Below are 19,588 nucleotides of genomic sequence, written 5' to 3'. Positions count from 1 at the left end.
GGCAGCATGGGTCGCAAAGGGGTCTGTGCAACCGAGGCACCGACGTGAACTCTTCTAACCAGCACCTGCGGTGGGAAATGTGCACAAGATAACTCTCACACAAGTCTGCACAGCTCACTCTTATTCTCCCCATCTCAGCTGCACCATCACTTTTGCTTTATGCAGCAATATAGGCCTTTTATAGGCAAATAAAAAATGAGGAAAGGGCAAGGTCCATTTAGCTTTTCTGCAGTAGTTTGATACGTTTGATACCCTGACATGCAGGGTATATGGACTGCCACTGAAGTCATCTTGCTGGCTGGAGGCGTCCAGGTAAAGAGATTTGTTTGTTTGTATGAAAATGGAGCTTCTGACCTAAAACCTTTAACGATGCTTGCAGGCATATGGAGCCAATTCAGATTTCCGTTTCAGTGAGATAATCCCCTGGCACTAATGACTAAAGTCTGTAATTTATTCAGCAAAATGTCCCAACTCCTTCTTCCTTTGTGACGTCTTCTTGCTGGGGCTTCAGGGCTTTGGGATTTTTTATTCTTTTTTTAGATTTCATAATCCTATTTAACCCTCCTGCAAACACGACCCCAGGGAGAGCTCTTCAGTTACACACAATTAGTTTTATAAGCAGCATTATTAAACCATCCATTAGCTGTTTTTTTTTTTTAAACTCCTTTATTAATAGCAATAGAGTCTTTTGTATGAAGAATAGGGGGCGGCATTATATGAAATGGTTTCAGACTCTAATAATAACATTTCCTACTTGTGAGTAGAATTAAGAAATGAGCTTTCTCACCTGACATTTCGTTTAAAATCTGCCACTTCTTTCCCCACTTCGTGTTTGTCCCTCAGATGCATGAAATAGGGCTATAATGGATCCTGAGAGAGAAGAAAGGTCATGGGGCAGGGCCAGCCCTGAGGAGTCTGGCTAAGTTGCCGTCTCCCTGCCTAAAGTTTAGGATCGTGGGCAGCCAGTCGGAGGATCACGGCTCAGTCCAACCAGCTGCTGTTGGCACTTGAGGCCACGGAACAGAAGAGGGGCCATGGTTGTTGCTGAATAAATTGACGAGCTATCGCCTCGGCTGGGGCGGAAGGGAGGCGGGGTGCTAGAAAGGAGCCTACTGGGATGTGTGAGGACTGTGCAAGTCTCGTTTTTATAAGAGCGCTGGGAAAGTCAGGGCAAGAGCAGGCGCCTGCCCGCTCCAGCCCCGCAATCTCCAGGGGAGAGCGTGAGAAACAGAGCGCACGAAGGATAATATTTCTCTCTGCTGCAGTTTCAGTATCCGACTCTGTGTTATACAAAGCTGGTGGCTGTACACAAACCACCACATCCACAAAGCACTTCTTTCCATAAATTTGACTAATTGCCTTTTGCTCCCATTTATGCTTTTGTCTTCGACAATATCCTATAACAACACATTCCCCAATTCCTCACTGTGTGAAAAGGTACTTTCGCCTATTTTTAAACCCATTGCCTGATAACTTCATTGTTATGAGACATACTGAGCCGTCATTGCTTATTCACTTCCTCCCTGTCACTCCCGATTCCCTTTGTTCTCAGAGTATTGTATTTGACAAGGCTGTATTTTAGATCTTGTTCTGAATTTACCACAAACGTAATGTTTAAAGCTCTGAAGTTGTGGAGTGGAGCTGAATGCACTTGTCTTTGTCTGCTCTCTTGGGACTATTGTGCTGCCATCCCTATTCCTGGCAGGCCAGTTCATTTACATTTTAAAACCTGGGATTTAGAATGGATATGTAAATTGACCTTTCAGTCAGTATAGTAACGCCTGCTACTTAGTTTTAAATTAAAATCCTAATCATAAATTTAGGATTTAAGATACAGACGGTATTCCTGGCCAATTTGTACTGAAAGGACTGTAAGTAACAATTTGATTTGAGAAAACTGAAATAAATGTTGAATTAAAACCAATCAGCAGTATTATTTCTTTCTACTGAAGGTTCAGAAGCTTGTGTTAGTTTTGACTGACCTTTTCAAACAAAGATTAGCCTTTTCAAACTTACTTTCATGATTCTCCAACAAAAAAAGAGAAAATTTGAGAGCATATTCCCGTGAGGAGGCCTGGCTTCCCCAGCAAGATCCACAGACAGCCCTCTTCTCAAGAGTGATTTCATTCTGTTTCTGGAAGCAATATAAGCAAATTACTTTTGCTTATGAACATGCTAAAAGGAGTGTACATTCATCTTTTTAACACACAGAATTTTTAAATGAAGAAAAATGTGCATAAAGGCATTGCTCATTTCCCTGGTATTAGCAGAACATGATCTTTCACCCCGTGGCCATCTTCCTCTTCTCTTTGTCTTACAAAAGCAAAATAAAATCCATGCAAGATTCCAGTGGACAATATCGTTTTCCTTTGTTTATTTGTTTAAAAATATATACTGTAAGATAAAAAAAATAGATTTTATATATACACATTGGCAACAAATACAAAATGGCACTTTCTGTACTAAGAATAATCAAGGTTATTTGAATAACTATATCCCATACTGTCTGCATACGTTTATTGGCAGCAGAACTATCATGAACAATGGTTATCACCCACACTGGACTAACATTTTCTTTACATATCTTCAATTGTTCTAGGACCTCTCCAGAGAATTTAATAGACTGGTTGGTGTCTCACACTAATGTGCAGAATACCGTTTGCTACATTGTTTTCCTGGGGGTGGGGGGGGAATCCAACCCCCTTACTCTCCATTTGATTGTCTTTTCACAGGCAATTTTCATAGCTATGACACAAACAGAACAAAACAGCAAAGCTTTATATTCCTAATTGGTTCAGCTGTCCATAGCTGAACAAGCTATTAGCTGATGAAAAAGCAGGATCACTAGGATTAGCTGGGAACATGGTATTGCCATCTGCAGTTCTAAACAATAGTCTTTATTATTTAGTAGGTCATTGTCAGCTGGATCATTTACTGAGTCCAGAAGTACTTTAGGAATAAGTCTTCAGAGTCAACTCAGCACAACAAAATAGAGTTGATCATTTGGAGCTGCTTAGTGTTTGCTTTTCACACAGCTTAGGTTTACAGGAAGAATTTGTGAAAATCAGTCATTTTCACACAAAAAAAAGACTTAAAAGACTTGCCCACTTCTCTCCATTTTTCTGGCCTCAGTAGGAAGAAGGATGGCTGATGCCTCCTCCCCTTTTCTTCCCTGGATGATTCCACGAAGAACGCCCCTCAACCTGCAGCTTGCTCTTGGTATCCAACCTGCTGCCTGGAGACTGACTTGGGGAGTAGCCCTTTACTTATATTTTAAAAGAAACTTCCTCTTCCTTCCCTAAACCTCTGCTTTCCAAAAAAAGCAAGTGAAACCTAAGGAACTGAATCCTTTCCGAAACGCAACTGGAGGACTGGAACTTAGGAGGGGGAATAATTTGCCTTTTCTCTCCTGTCTTGACTGTTATTAATTCAGAAATATGTCACCGCACTGTGCCATTAAATGGCATGGAGCTGAGATGCCTCTGCACTGTAACAACAGGAATGGCTTCCAACTTCATTGAAAAAACAGCATTTCTAGCATGACAGCTAGATTTTCCTTGCCGCTGCCCACTGTGGAAGGTGTCTGTCCCATTCAGGTGCAGCCACACCCGAGGGAACCATTTTTCTAGCTTTCATGGGTAGGTGGAATCGTAAAGCAATCGGTGCACCCACAAGTTTTTCATTTGCTCGTTTGCTTAAGAAACATACCTATTCAGAGATTAGAAGGATGGCGAAAGAGGGTTTTTTTCTGCCTACGCATACAGTGGGAAATGGAACTGGCTGACACAGCTCTTTTCCCCAGGCTACACAAAGAAATTGGGAAACATGGAAACAGAAGGTCATTTAAGGCAAGGACTAGGGGCTGGTATTTTTCCTTGTCTCCTCCCGAGGAGTTGTTAATCTCATCCTGCTTCGCAGAAACCCAAGAAGGTATGTGTGCAGGCTCATGGGAAAGCTGTTCTCTCTTGACAGGGTGGGAGGAAAGGAGAAAAGGTCAAGAACAGAGTGTGTTTACCAAAGCCATGTACTCCTAGCTGTGTGTTGCCGCTGAGTGCAGCTGCTTCCACTCTCAGCTGGCATTTCGTGGTTCTGAATACTAGAGCACTAAATAAAAGATGAGGTTTTAATACCTTTTTTTTTTTTTAACATATCCAGCGTGGGCTGCTAAAGTAAACAGAATATTGCACGAGTGCACATTTCATTCATATGAGCAGAAGCTTAAAGCAAAAACGGGGAGCGCAATTAGCAACCAAACCCCACAGTCAAAGACCCTGGAGTATGGTACAACTATAGACAGATATAAATTCCCTTTTAAAGAAATATACTTGGAGGACCAGTTGCATAATTCTGCAAGCTAAGGAGAACACTGACTCACTAAATCAATATTTGCTAAATCTGCTGGGCCAAATTCAATTCTCGTTCAAGACAGAAACAACTTTGCTGTTGTTTCACAGCAATGAAAGGGCCTGGCCATGAGAGTAACAGGCAGCAGCCTCTGCTCCCTGAGCACTCCTCTTCCCAAGTTCCTGATCACTGACCACCTTCTCAGGACGGATTGTCCTTCAGCCTTGAAGGCTTTGGGTAGCTTGTCCTTCATACTTGGTAGAATCACACAACTAGGAATGGGTGCTTCTGGCAGCTTTTCCCCCTCTTTTGACTAGTAGTAACAACAGGAAAATACAGGACTGAACTAAGAAATTACTTTCTTTTTCAACAGGGCATGTAGTAAACACATATTTACTAAAGGTAAGAAATTAAGACGTGCAAAAAAAGGATGGAAGCAGAGACCTGTCTTCAGAAGCAGGAGTAAGCTGAGTTGCTTAGCTGTTGCAGCCAGATTAACAAAAGGGAAAAAAAGAAAGAAAGAAAAAAAAAAGGGGGGGGGGGGGGGGGGGAGTGGCTTAACAAGGCTTTAAGTAAGGGAGCATGGCCTGCTAGGATGCATGAAGATCAGCTGGTGAGAGAACATGGTGAAGCTGAGAGATTTGCTCTGTGATCTCCTCTGGTATTTCAGCTCTTAGGGAGCAAAAAAAGTATTTCCCTGCAGTTTTAAGCAGGGAGATGGTGTGCGACCTGTTGCACCACTGCAAAAACCTGTTCAGGTTTTACAGTCTCTGCTATGAGAGGGTCTAAGGTGAAAGAAGCAGCAGTCTGGGAAACCTAAAAAAAAAAAACCAAAAAAACCCAAACTTTCCCTGGAAGTATGTAGTGGTACACTGTAAGTATTATTTTTAAGAATTTGTTTTAATTTAATGTCTATTTTTAATATTTATAATTTTAATAGTTGAATTTATCATTTTACCTTTAAAGAAGCCTATTCTAAAAGGAACCAGTACGCACCTTTTCCTTACCCAGCAGCACAAAAGAGAAAGACAACAGATACTTTCTCCCCTTTTGGGGGCTTCACTACCTGCAAGAAGGAAGGAACAGCTGGTCTCTGCACTGAAGTGCAGATAACAAGAGAATGTTATTTTATATTTTCTCTGCAGCTCTTATTAAAACTGCACAGGGCAAGATATAAAATAGGTGCTAGCACTTAAAACAACAGGGAGCTCTGATAATCTGACTCTTTTTTCTCCACCTTTCCTTGATCAGCAAAACCAATTGCTGTTCTGTGGGCTGAATTCCTCATTCTGTTGCAAATCAGAAGTCCACGGAAGCCAGATAACTTGCACGCATGCTAATTCAGTCATGCCCTGATGCTAAAGGGTCTTTTGGTGAGTGAGCTTTCCTATTACTGGAGCAAGTGCTCTTTCCTCAGCCTCCTTCCTGACCTATGCATGCTTTGGGAAAGCGTAATGAAAGTAGAAAAGAAAGCAGGTTAGAGGAAAGGGGAGAGGAAGAAAAATGTTTAAATGTACTGCTTTGTTTTAGAATCACAAAACTTCCCTTCTTAGTAGACATCAACTAAGACAACAGTGGAAGCACTGGTTCTGGACTGAAATGCTACTACTTTGTGGTACTCCTGAAAGAATTTGGCTTTGTCTTGTCAACTGCAAGTGATGGCAGAATGCCAATTTTCTTTTCAACTGGTTGTCGTGAGTATTTGCTAATGTTTCTGAATGAATGTTGATCAAAGGTGCTCAAAATGGCTTTAACCTTTTAGATCTACCACTTAACTAAAAATATATTTAACATCTTGTGTTAAAAAAATTAAATAAAGTTGGTTAGCCTGTAGCTATTATTCAGCCTGTATTCTGTATTTATAATAAGCTACTCAGTAATTGAAAGATTTTTTTTTTGATGGCATCTAAGCAGAGTTCTTTTTAGAACATATGACTAATGATAATTAATTGCTCCATAAATAAATGAATCTAAAAAGCACCACACTTAACTTTTTTTGAGAAATAATAGCCGTCACCCATATTCTTCATACAGTAAGGTAGAAGAAAATGATCAACAGAAGCAGGTATGAACTGTCTACAGCCCTTGTACCTACAAAGCCACTCTTCCCTATTTACCTATTTAATAACAAGAGAGTAGGAATAAGCAAATGATCAGCAGAACGGACAGTGTACACCAAGAAGACTTCCTGAATTTTCCTGAATTTCTACTCAGCAGAATCTAGACAAATTTGCTGGAATTTAAAAAAAAAAAAAAGACACAAACCCCATTAAGTTACATCAACAAACCAATCAAAACCAATCACCTTTGACCATTGAATTGCCTGTCTCTCTTCCAGTCTTCAAAAAAGACACCAGAAACTGTTTTGGAAGGACTGAGCAGCACACACCTATTTTTCCAGGTGCAAATAGCTGTTGAATTCCTGTTTTGTGAGAAGATGAGATTAATTTTGTCCCAGCTGAGATGAAAAAATCCTAAAGTTTTTTTCTAGGCTAACCTGCACCCATTGACTTACAGCTGAGGGGTTTGGGCACCAATTAAAATAATGTATTAAATATTTGGATTTTAATACCTCACTGAAAGCAATGTAAACCTAGGTCCCACAGGCTGAACTCATCCATGCATAGTTCTGTTTTTAAAACTGATCTCCACCTAGAAGTCAGTGCAATCAGAAATAGCTCCTTTTAGAAACTACCTTATAGAATTCAAGTCATTTTTGTTGACCTCACTAGTTTAATCCCCCACTCTTTTCTTATTTACTCAGTAGCCATTAGCAAGCTCTGGCGATCTGTAGATGAGAACCATGGGACTAGACCCAGCATCAACTCAGGTAAAACAAACTGCATTCTGACTTGCTCTGTAAGCATCACTGAAACGCAAATATCAGCAGTACAGTTTCCCAAGAGATTTTCCAAAAACATATCTTCGTAGTCTATTCTTCTTCCTCCATTTTGGAGAAAGCACTTGCCCTTAACACCTCCATGCAGTTCACAAGAATCAACGTTCCAGTTAACTCTCGCCAATGTTTTGTCACTGGGTTTTTCATTTTATCCAAGGCTGATTGCAGGTCTTGTAAGACATCCCTGTAACTGTCTCCATAATGAGCAGCCCACGTGTAGAGAAAATCATATGCAGGTTTCCACATCATCTGAAAATAAAGGGAAAAAAATAAAAAGGTTTAGTTGCAGAAATTCCATTATTGAGAAAAAAAATAGCTAAATCTTTCCAATGGTAGAAAAGCTACCAAAAAGAAAAAAGAAAATAAGTGTTTGATCCCTAGCCATGCTGAAATGCTTTATCATAAAAGGCATGTTGGTATAAAAACTACAGTAACCTTATGTACTTCATTTCTATGAAACTCTCAAATTCTTAGAAGAGTAAATAACTGAAAGATAAATTCTTCATTCAGATGATTATCACCAAGTCAAAATATATCCCTGTCTGAAAGTATAATTCAAAGAACAGGGGTGGAAGGAAAACACTTTTCCCCTTGCTCATTTTTGCAATGCAGACACCCAGCAGCCGTTTCCCTATTTGGAGTTTGGCTGTGCTTTTGATGGTTAATGCGTCCCTTTGTCTCAATAATCAACATCCTATTGTCCCTCTACTTAGCCTGGAAGCTTCTTATCTTTACAAAAATGTTTTCTGGTAACAGCAGCAGGAAGATGATCTATCTATAAAATCTCTGTTTAAAAAAATGAAGAAAAAAACCCCAAATACTCCAAAAGCAGGAGAGTCAAAAGCTTTTATAAGTAAACTTTTAAAATCAGGACATGCAATTTAAAAAAAGTGTCCTGCAAGAAACAAAGGAAATGAAAAGATAGGTTACCAGTGCTCCTTATTTCAAACTACAATATGTTTATTTTATGCCAAACAAATACGGAGCAGATCCTTAGCAGGTGTAATTTGTCATTGGTCTAATGACGTTAATTAAGCTGTGCCAGCATGATTCAGATACCAAGCTGGACTTACATCATTCAAACTGCTGGTGTCCAGAGTAAGTTTGCTCAATTTACAAACAAAAAGATTGTTTTCCCAGCTGCTGCTTTTCCAAATTTAACTTGGGCTATCCACTTTCTAGTTTCCAACTCCTCATTGGCAATAAAGGTTTTGCAAACAGCAGTTGAGCTAGCAATTGCAGGAACGATACACAAATCCACAAAGAAACCCATCACTTTCCTAACAGGTTCTGGCATTTGCTGTTTTAACAGAAACATGCTTATGCATAGTAATAAAAGCATATGGACTTGTATAAATGTGCACATTTTTATACATATATACACACAGACGTGATCAGGAATTCCAGATTTTTTTAACATCTTTTTCTCTTTTAATGTAAAAGCAGTTTTCATGGTTCTGAAGGATAATTCAGGAGGAAATTGGTTATTTCCTCAATATAATCCTATTAATTTACAAATAATACACAACATAAAGCTCTACTTCCTTGATTGAAGCTTTATTTACTTGATCCCTTGAGGAACTGAGCAGCAGGAGAATTTCTTCCCTCATAGTTCTGAGCTTTTCTCCACATTTGGGCTAAGAACTCTCAACTTACTCAATGATTGATTCTATCGTAGTTTCTGTAAACATCTCCCTCAAATTCTGCTGCCTTTCTCCCCCATCCCCAAATGGAAAACCTCATGAAACTCATATCCCCAGTAGCGTCTCTCACAGTCTGATTAGTCTGGCTTCTGCCTTCAGTTTAAGCCATAAAAAAGTGCCTATGCTTTCAGTGAAGTTTCTCACTTTAGGTCTACAGGAGAGAAGAGTATCATCATTTACCCAAAATGAATGGTGCCTACTTCTCACTTTAAGCAAGTCTATCTTAAGTTATATCCATAACGTTACAAAAGGAGGAAAGAAAAGTAATTTGGTGGTAGGTGGGAAGAAGGAGAATGATGAATTCTTTCCTTTTATAGACAGGCTATGTTGAAAAAGAAGTTTTTAATGGACTACTGTAAATACTAGATGTTACAACATATTTTAATGAACTAAAGCAGCTCACCACTGTTGTATTTATGCTCAGACCAGAAAGTTTCTGTATTCCTATTTTTAGCTTGATAACCAAGGTAGCCAACCAGAGAAGCTGGGATTTCCTGATATTCTGCCATTGGCAATGCCTTTTCTCTGCCTCCTGCTTCCCTTCCTTATATTCCTGTTAGACCAGGATATTTGAAGAATTGGGGTGCAGCCTTCTGTCTTCACTAGCACGTGAAAAGACAGTGAGTATGAAAAGACGCTGTGCTTTGACTTATGCTGAAGGTCAGTCTGACACTGTGCAATCAGAGAATTGGCTGAAATATGCCTAAAATACAAACCTTGGTTTCCTCTACTCTGTCACAACCGATTTTTTTTCCTGGGACAAAAGAAAAATAAAAAAAAAAAAAGGGGGGGGGAGGGCACGGAGGGGATCAAAAGCTTTATAAACTAGTCATCAGTGATGCATGATTAACTCAGCAATAATCTACACACACACACCACACTGAACTAACACTGCAAACCAGGCTTCTAAGGCAGGTCCTTCTCCACATCCACATACTCTAATGCAATGGGTGAACTGAATTGCATTTGACATTCCTGAATTACATCAAAGCAGATTTTCAGGCAAAATATTAAATCACTGCAGCATCCTGGGCAAGTCTCATCTCAGCTGCGTGCATGAGTTTTCCCTCTGCTCCCACTGCCTCTGCTGAGTAGATAATAATGATACCTACATCCTCTGTAAAGTGATTTGGAATTGAGTGATGAAAAGCACTTCAAAATCTAGGCACCAATTGTATGTACCTCAAGTTGCCTCTGTGATCATCTGGGAGAAGATTTCTCCCACTAAGAAAAATATTAAGTTTAAAAGCAGAAACATTTTTCAACCAATCAATCCTCTTGACGGTAGAACAGTCCTTGATGGGTAATGAATTGGTTAACATTTTCAGATAATCCTCAATAATTAGTCAAAACTTATTACTCCCCCATCTTTGCTTGGTTTCCTGTTTTCACGCCAACAACTACTATCAATGAGAAAGTTTTTCCGTTAGAAAACTCCAGGCTGGGATAAAATGGTTTTAATCAGGGTTCTTTTATACCTGCTAAGTAAATGTGATGATCCGCAATCATTCTGAAATTAGTCAGACTAATGCTAACCTTGTAACAATGCTGGGGGCATCTCCACACAGGTATGAAGTTACACTGCATTAGCTACATTCATTTTGCATCCCTGCTGAACAACATATGCAAAACTTTATAAACAGAGTATTACTTTCTGTATGTAGAGGTTCAATTCACCAGAGCACTGGGAAGTTCAGAGGTCAGAAGAAAGCACTGAAATTCCGTAGAAAGTACTGAAATTTAAGGTTAGATTCACAGGACAGTGAGGATGCTGAGTGTTCACATGAGATACCAGTGCTAGAAACCTGGTGTGCTTTGAACTCACACCTGTGTGGACAAGCACTATTACAAAGCTCCCACAAAATGAATAAATTGCCCATGGACCCATCCTAAGCCTTGAGAAACAACATAAAAATAAAGCAAAATTCTGATCTTTGATTGCTTGTTGAATGTTCTCTTACAAAATAGAACATACTCTATTATTGGCTTTTTTATGATGAATTTGACTGTACTATCTTCTGGCAGCAGACACTGTCAGTGAAAGGCAGAGAATTTTGTAGGTGGTTTATCATAAAAATAATATAAAAAACTTGAAAATAAAAGAATAGGGTGTATGAGGCAGAAGATGGGCTTCATGGAAATAGACACCCATTTAAAACAAAGTAAATATATTTTTTTTTCTATATATATATTTATATACAAAAATAAATAGGTATGGTGCTGGAAAAAGAGTTTTAAGATTGTTTTAGTTCTGCTGTCAGCAAAGGAGAAAACATTTCCAAATACCATGGAGACCAATAGAGTTGCACATTGTTCAGGTCTATAATTCCTTCTGTAGAAAGCTGGGATTTTGTCAGACAAACACAGAAAGCTTAGTAAGTAAAACAAAAGTCTAGGAAGTTAGACAAGACACTGCATAGCAGTAAAAAAAAAAAAAAAAAAAAACACCATAATGGAAATGACAAGAATTCACATTCTGTTTGATTTTAGTATTTTAGAATAAGCTAGTGCAAAAACAGAGACAATAACAGGGTGATTTTTTTTCACTAAAAGAGAGTAGTAGACTAGGGATTGGTAGAGCTGAGAGTTTTATGAGAAAAAAATTTAAGGAGGAAGGTGCATCCAGGCACAAGTAATGTACCCAGAACAACTGGGAGGAAAAAAAAAAAAAAAAAAAAAAAAAACCACCACAAAATAGCTCAAAGAGAAAAGCAAGATCAGAGGAGGAGGCAGCGTTTGCAAACAGCAATGATAGAGATAATCTTGCAGAAAAGCGCAGAACCTTGTAAGTAAATGTGTGGAATTTTGGTCAAATATTGATTGGGGAGGGAGGGCGGATCATTCAAAGGGGATAAGAGGTGGTGTTTCACAATTAGAGCAGAAATCTCTTGATAGCTATCACCAGGCAGATAAAACTGAGACGAAAGACTCACTGGATTCAAACTGTGGAAAGGAGGATATGTTTGGCAAGGAACAGGAAAAATCAGCTACAGGGAAAGAAAAAGGAAGAAAAAATTATCTTGAGTAGCTGTGAACGGGAAATAGCGATTCCTTTGGTACTGAGAGGTGAGAGAGAAGGAATTCAGGCTGGATCATGTGCATTACCTGCCATAATCAGGGGATGATAGTACAGGCAGAGGAAGAGTCGAGCCTGAATGTAAGCGCTCAAGGCAGAATGGTCAGCTTGAGCATCATTCAGCAACGCTTATAAAAGAGGATGTTCAGGGTAAAACCCAGTCTGGGAACTAGAAGTCATTGGCACGTAACTCTGTGGGAAACAGTGGAACTACTGCATGCTTCAGTGTTAAAGTAAGAGCAGAGAAACGCAGGAAGCAACTTGGCTGCCCAGGCAAAGGTGTGCCAGGAGCACAGGCTGGCCCTCAGCTCAGAGGCATGGACAAGGGCCCACTGTAAGTCTTGTGACATATCTGACATTGCATGGATGCCATGGGTACCTCTGGGCACTTCAAAGGGCACTAGAGATATAATTAGGCACCTAAATTGCTCCTTAGATGTGTACGCACTAAAATACATCTGAGGGGACAACTTGACTTTTATTTAGAACTCATACTTCTGTATAAGCAGAATGCTTTACAAAGGAGAATAAATAGCATGACCTACCTGACAAACTATGAAATTAAAACATGGATAATATAATACAATAGGACATAATATATAGGACATGTTCGTATAATAGGACAGAAGTGTCAGAGCTTCCAACCTCTTGTCATGCTACTTAAGCTAAATGATGACAAATATTACACAGGCGAGAAAAGCGTTAATGGTGGAGGTAAGCTTCCTTTCAGTGGAAAGACAAAAGCTGTGCTGAGGGTGATTTGAAGTGGCTCCTGCAAGGACTGGATGGTCTTCCTCACTGTGTCTGAAATGACAGCAGAGGAGTGAGTAAGATTAACAAGTTGACAGGACAATAAGAAGGGACTGAAAGTGGCCCTTGGGATGGGAGTAAAGAGCTGAAGCTCAAGACAGAGACCAGGACCTCCACAGCAAATTAATTTGGCACAATAACACTGAACAATTGGCCTCAAAGGAATATCTAGATAATTGCAAGCAAAAGTTGGTGAGAATTCCTCGTATTGAAGGGCTTACAAATTAAATAAGGAGGCCGAATGGCAAAAGGAAAGCAGCGCTTAAAGCAAGGAAGAAGAAAGGTCCCTGGCTGTGTTTGTGCAGAGGAGCAAGTGTGCACACACCATTACACCAGAGTCTTACCTCCAGAGCTACTGCTCCATTTTTCCCTTGGTGGGGTACTTCGTAAGCCTCAATTTGCTGCTTTGTGAGTCGGGCTAGCTTCTCCGCAAGCTCCCGCCAATATTTGCCAAGCTTGACAGCTGAAGTCAAAATGATGGTGTCCTGGGTAAGACGTGCCACTAATCCCTGGCAATCTATTTTCAAAAGTGCCTGCAACAATCATTTTTATTAGTGTTACTTCACCAGTAATTACAAACAGAATATTATCATTTGATTTCATAGCACTATTCTGCATTTCTAAGCAGACAGGAAGGCTTTTTGTCTATTTTGTGTTCTTATAAATATGTAACTTTCTTCCTACAAAAAGGTGTTGCCAACAGTTTCATAGGAAAACTGCCCACAAGCTTAAGAAAAAATTAAGCTGGCATTCAGCTGCTTCAGCATTCCAGTGTCACATGGATCCTGCCAAGCTTACAGATCCTGAAGGAAAAATAGGCTTCTCCAACAAAAATATTTGGGACATCAAATTTAGCTTCTTAAAAGTATGACATGAAACTTAAAAATTAATTTGGAGCACTATTATACTAAGGTGTGGTCCTTCATCTACTGCTTTTCTGGAAAATCATTGACTACGTTGGCCAGCACCTTTTGATTTACTCCTCCCACAGAACTGATAATTTGCTGAGCATTAAGCAGAAATGCAAGCACAAAACTCTTCCCTCCTCCATGCCAAATGAACTTTTAATAACAAACAAATTAAAATAGTTCCAGGAGTGAAACCCTGAAATGCAGATATGTTGCATTCTCCTTTCTTTATTTGTTTGGATAAGAGTTAATGAGAAAAATAGGTGGTGGGGTTTTTTCTCCTCAAATTAACAGCAAAATGTTCCACTGAAAATGTTGACATTTTCAGTGAAAGATCAAGAACAAAATCCAGAAGTTTCCCTTGGTTTTTAGATACTGATTTTTAATAAAATATCAAGAATTCCTGCAGAAATCAGACATTTGTGTGATTTAATTGTAAAACATTTTTCCATAAAAATCCTCACTGCAAACAGTAGAACTTTTGGTAGGCACAGCATTGAGAAGCAGACTATAGTGTACAGTACCGAATCCCCCTATACTTGGGCAAAGTAGAGACAAAGTTGTTCAGTTTGCCTTTGTTCTGATAATCAAGAACCCTATTAAACATAAAAATAGAAGATTAATGAAAAGAAACAACCAGTAAATTCTACCCAGAAGTGACATGGATGATATCTAGCTTTAAGTCTAGCTTTACAAAGACAGGGACCTGCGTTGGCACTTCATAGCTCAAAATCATATATATCTCAACAAAATGGGACATCTTGTTAATCTAATTATGGCCCACCTTTTGCCTGTTCTGTAATGAACTGTTTCACTATATTCAATTAACAGTTTGGATCATTTTCACCTTTAACTCCTCCCTCCTCCTTTTGTACAGAGACACAGCGGACTAAATTGTACTTCATACTTGCTCAGTTTTATTCCACACAGTTTAATGCAGTCTTAAGTGTTGTAAGTGGTGACTGCTACCAAAATTTTCTGAATCCTGCTGAAATTGCTGTCAGCACTTCAAAGGGGATAGACTAGTTATGAGAAGTAAACCCTGTTAAGGTTTGCAATTCAGGATAGTCAAAAGCTTTAGATGAAAGGCTACAATGTGAATTTTTAAACACCCATTTTTATAATACTTTATTTTCATATGAGAAATTTAATTCTCTTCTGTCCCTAAATAGGCTGGTAGACTTTTCAGTCAAAGCCAAGGAGAGTATTGAGTAATCATTAATTCCGAATTAATTTGCGCACAGACCCATAAGTAAGTAAATTAAGATGGTTAACAATGCAACCTATTACCTGGAAGCATTTAGAATAAAACCACTTTTGATTCACATATAACAGTATTGAGTCACATAGAAGTTGTCCAGTGGCTTACAAATGAGGGCCGTGAAAGTATGTACTGAAATGCTTGCAATATTGTCCTTAGGTCACTACAACATTGACTATGAATTTGTCATGTGTGGATAGAAAATCTTGTCTTCAACATGTGGGTCAGGATTTCCTTGCTTTAAAAATATGAAGCAAACTTAGACATGCCTCTTACGGTACACAAGATACATAAATAATGGAGTTTCCACACTGTGAGGTTACTAAATACTTCACAATGGGAATGTGAATTGCTCAGGGAAGCAATTTACCATGATGACTTCCATGACAAAAGACAAAACTATTTCAATCATGGCTGTTTAAAAACAAAAAAGTCAACTCAGTTAACCTACTAAATGAGCAAGACTCCTGGAACATTTACAGAACACTGTTTAAAATTAATTCATCAAAGTATTATTCTTCTTGAGAGTCTGGATGTATTTTCCATCTATAGGTGTCTACAACTTTTAGTAATATGTCCAGGTTTGTAAAGATTCCCACAAGAGTGCGGGACCATATTTTCTTGTTCACACATTACTATTGAGTAGTTTCTTGGCAATGCATTCCCAATAACTAAGTTAGTTCATGCAATACTTACAACAATGAGCTCATAAAGAAATAGTCTCTTTTTTTTGTTAGCATGGCAGTCTTCCTTCATCCTCTTTACAACATGCGCCACTCTCTCTGATTCTTTATCAGCGTGTGCCTCATTAAAGTCATCCAAAGACATATGTGAATATCCTAGCACCTCAGCCAAAGCTCTCCAGTCATAAACACTCTCTGATACTGTAGACAGAACTACTGAGTAGATGTAAGTCAGTTTTTTGAATGGCAATGCAATTTGTTCAACAAGATACCTGGTTGTTAGCTCACTATCAGCAGTGTCCATAGCTTGTTCTTTGGAAATCACTTTTATGTTTTTGCAATGTACAAGACCAATCTTTCTTCTGAGAACTCCTACGTACCACTCTTTTATTTTAGTTTGTCCAATGGCTTTTACTTTATCTTCACCAAGAAGTGCTATTGTGTCCCCTTTAAAATATTCTAGCAAATAGTCAATCTTATTTTGACGTAACACGGTTTTCAAAGCCACTCCGTAAGTATTAACACTCAAAGTCTTATCTTGAAACTTTGGATATTTAACTGTTGGTATTACAAGCAAAGGTGCAGACTTGATTTCTTTGCGGTTTTGTAAGCGCTTTGGCCTATTGATAATTCCACTTAGTTTTGGTGCTGGATCAGGAGTCGTAACATGGAACTGTGTTACTTGGCTACTTTTTAACACTTTAATCTGAACGAGGAAAACAAAGAAATGCATCTCCCTACATCCAAGCATGGAAAACAGGAATTGTTGGTGGACCATTTCACCAGTTTTCAGCTCCTCCTCTTTAATATTTTTCCTTTGGTCTTCCATCTTCACTTCAAAATCTGGATCACAGGATACCAAAGAAATGTTTAGATCTTGTGGCTTTTCAAGCAGAAATGTATGTTTTCCCCACAGCTGAAACACAACAGGAGGCATATTTTTCCCCCCCTTTTTTATATCACAAATTGTGAGTTTTCCTGGAACGTAGTTATGACCAAAAACTGTAAAAACTGCTGTAAAAGATGGATGAATGTATTTGGGACCATAAATTCCAACTGAGACCATTCTATGAACATAGTCCCAGACATTAGTTGCTGGAGGATGGATTTTGTTTGCTTGTACAGCAATCACTGCATACATCACGTGACTTAGGTCCGTTAGCTTCACTTGTATGGTATCTTGATAAGTGTAGCAATTTTCTAACTTCTTAAAAGGCCCTTCTTTATTGAGACTATAAAAACACACAATATCACTCATAACTTGGCTGAGAGGATCGTTCTTCACTTTAGCCGCAACTTTCACCTCTAGGAAAATGGCTTCCCTTGTGTTGAGGTTGCTCAGCGTAAGTTCTATCAGAGGACTTACAGTGCTAGACAGCTCATTGTTAAATGATGATGGAGGGTTAAGAATAGCCTTTAAACCAACTTCTTGGAATTCTCCAGGTAATACATGACCCACAGGGACATGAATGTTGATATCAGAGTCAGGTAGCTGTACTGAACCCCCTTCATGATTCAGTTTACAAACTACATGAATGTCTGTAGCTTGTGTTTGTGCCCATCCAGGACTATGGCTCATGGCTTCTAAATCTAGGCAAGATCGGGCGAGTTGTCGATGACTCAACCAAGCCATCTTGTAGGCTTCACGGTCATTTTGAAGCCATGTCATGTCTGAAGCCATAGTTTTTTGAGGTGTTGTCTTGCGAGGATTCAATCTTCGGTTATCAACAATGTCCAGGAAATCAGAGACACTCTTGGATCGCCCTGATCTTCTTGCTGAAGTCTTTCTTAGAAGACAATCGATATCTAGCTCATCACCTGAGGAAGCCAAAGAATCCCTGTTGCTAGAAACTTTAGAGAACAAATGGGGTTTTTCTTTTAAGATTGAAAGGTATCTATTATTTTCATTTCTATTTGAAGCAGCTATGTCATGTACGAAAGGGTTGGAGGCTGACAGTTCATTCCAGAAAGGGTTAGTCTTGGAAACAGCATGGGCATGTTTGAATGCATCAGACCAGTCAATATCCAAATCCAATTTACTTTCATTGATATCTGTTTAAAAGAAAAAACAGAAGCATTTCCTAAAGCACAGAGACTTGAGAAATTCCATTCATTTCCAACTGATAGTCTGTTAAGCTAACAGGTGATTAAATTTATCCTCTTAAAATACATATAGATCAAGTTGCTAAGGAACACATTTATATATTTCTCCTTCAGGTTTTTAAAGAGTATCAATATTGATTTCTAAGTAGCATTAAGAATCTTTGTTAATAGAAAGAGTGCTAACAAATTTGTGCTGAAGGATGTAAAGCATCTTCTGCAAGGTGCTGATCATTATCAACTCCTACAACTATTAATTGGCATGGAGTATGCTAAGGTCCTATAAGGTTTAAACCCTTACATTCTAGTAATCTTTGGCCTCTTACAAAATGCCATAGATTTTTTTTTCCTTTGTGTCTACCTGTCTGCAAAGATTAAACAACTACGTTTTCGTTTTTCAAATACTGCAGACAGTACAGATAAATGTATTATTCTGGATTCCTTTGCATGCTAGTGCACGTGCATTTAATTGATAACAGCACTCCTACAATTTATCTCAGTGTGAGTGGAATTTGTTATACTAGCTTTCCATTAAAAAAAAACCAAAAACATTGGTACAATTTATGAGTTCTTGTACAATTTGAAATTTGGAGAGAAATGTTTTTGCTAAAAATTTTACAAATTTTTCTGAGATTGCACTTAAATAGACATATAGGGGTGTATACATGATATTTAAATATGCTTTCTAATAAGAGTACTCATTATTAACAGTAATGTCTATTTGCTCTGAAGACAAGATTCTTGCCTTATATTTTATATTAATAACTGCTCACAGAAGCTGGTTTGTAGGTTAAGATTCACACTTCCTGCAATGAGTAGAGTGCCTGCAACTTTTGTGCTAAGGGTTTCTATCACTTCAGTTTGCCATTATTTTTCTATAAACAGAGATTGTACCATCCCTTCTTTGTACATCTTTGTAAAGGATTTTAATTTCAGAGGGAAAATTCAGCATGTCTTTTCTTTCAGCATATCTATATCCTTCATTATTACATTTTCCATAGTACCTTGCATCTCCAAGGTTACTGATTATTGCTCATTTGCAAGAATGACAGTGCATTCAGCCACAAAAAGAAAAAAAAAATAAAATGGTAGTACTTTTCTTTTTGTTTCATTTGCCATGAATTGTGACAAAAAGCCAAAACCTTGAAGTTTTTCCACAGTTCCAAAAAAATCCCAATTTGGAAGAACCAAAGTGGAATTTACCTTCTTCCCAGCTGCCCATCTGAAAGGCTTTAGCGTTGTCTTGACAAGAGCCTTCCAGGTGAGCTGCTGGGGTGAGCGAGCCCAGGGGCAGCCTCCTGCCCCTCCAAAACCCAGCCTTGGCCAGGGCCGCCAGATGGGTCTGGGCTGCTCAAGCACCAGCTGAAAAGGCATTTTGTTTCTGCCTGCAGGTCAAAAGCTTTCCCTGCACTGTGATGCTATTACAGTCAGATCATTATTATCTATTAAAAAATAAATTAATTAATCCCAAAAGAAATGTTAGGGGGTTTGTCCGTTTGTTTGTTTCCCCATCCTAAAGGGCATGTTTCTACAGGAAAAGCCCGAGCAGAAAACTCTGGCAGATCCTGAGTCATTAGGCAGGACTCTTTCTCATGCCAAGGTAACAGCACAGATTACTGGGGTGCAGGAGGTTAGTGAGGAAATAATTCCTGCTCCCCAACTCACACAGCAAGTGCCAGGCCCACCGTTACTCACATCTGCTACTGGACAAAATGCTAAGAGAATGCCTACCTTGTGGAGGGGAATGTTTTCTTTACTTTTGGGTTAAAATAGCAATGAGATTAAAGCAACTTTGGTTTTAACT

At 38.8% G+C, this 19,588-nt stretch overlaps 1 protein-coding gene across 1 annotated transcript in view; it reads right to left on the bottom strand.

Annotated features, from left to right (window-relative positions):
• Positions 1-7,276: 7,276 nt before the first annotated feature.
• Positions 7,277-19,588, bottom strand: part of MACC1 (MET transcriptional regulator MACC1) — a 32,848-nt gene continuing 20,536 nt past the window's right edge. The window contains exons 3-5 of the mRNA XM_050892160.1: positions 15,698-17,736; positions 13,177-13,365; positions 7,277-7,492 (exon numbers count right to left, since the gene is read on the bottom strand). Coding sequence (XP_050748117.1) covers positions 7,277-7,492; positions 13,177-13,365; positions 15,698-17,736 — 2,444 coding nt within the window. The remainder of the gene's footprint in view (positions 7,493-13,176; positions 13,366-15,697; positions 17,737-19,588) is intronic.

Source organism: Gymnogyps californianus, chromosome 2 (genome assembly GCF_018139145.2).
Source record: "Gymnogyps californianus isolate 813 chromosome 2, ASM1813914v2, whole genome shotgun sequence".
Classification (NCBI taxonomy): domain Eukaryota; kingdom Metazoa; phylum Chordata; class Aves; order Accipitriformes; family Cathartidae; genus Gymnogyps; species Gymnogyps californianus.
Note: the sequence above shows the minus strand (reverse complement) of the source record. Positions and strands in the feature narration are given on the sequence as shown.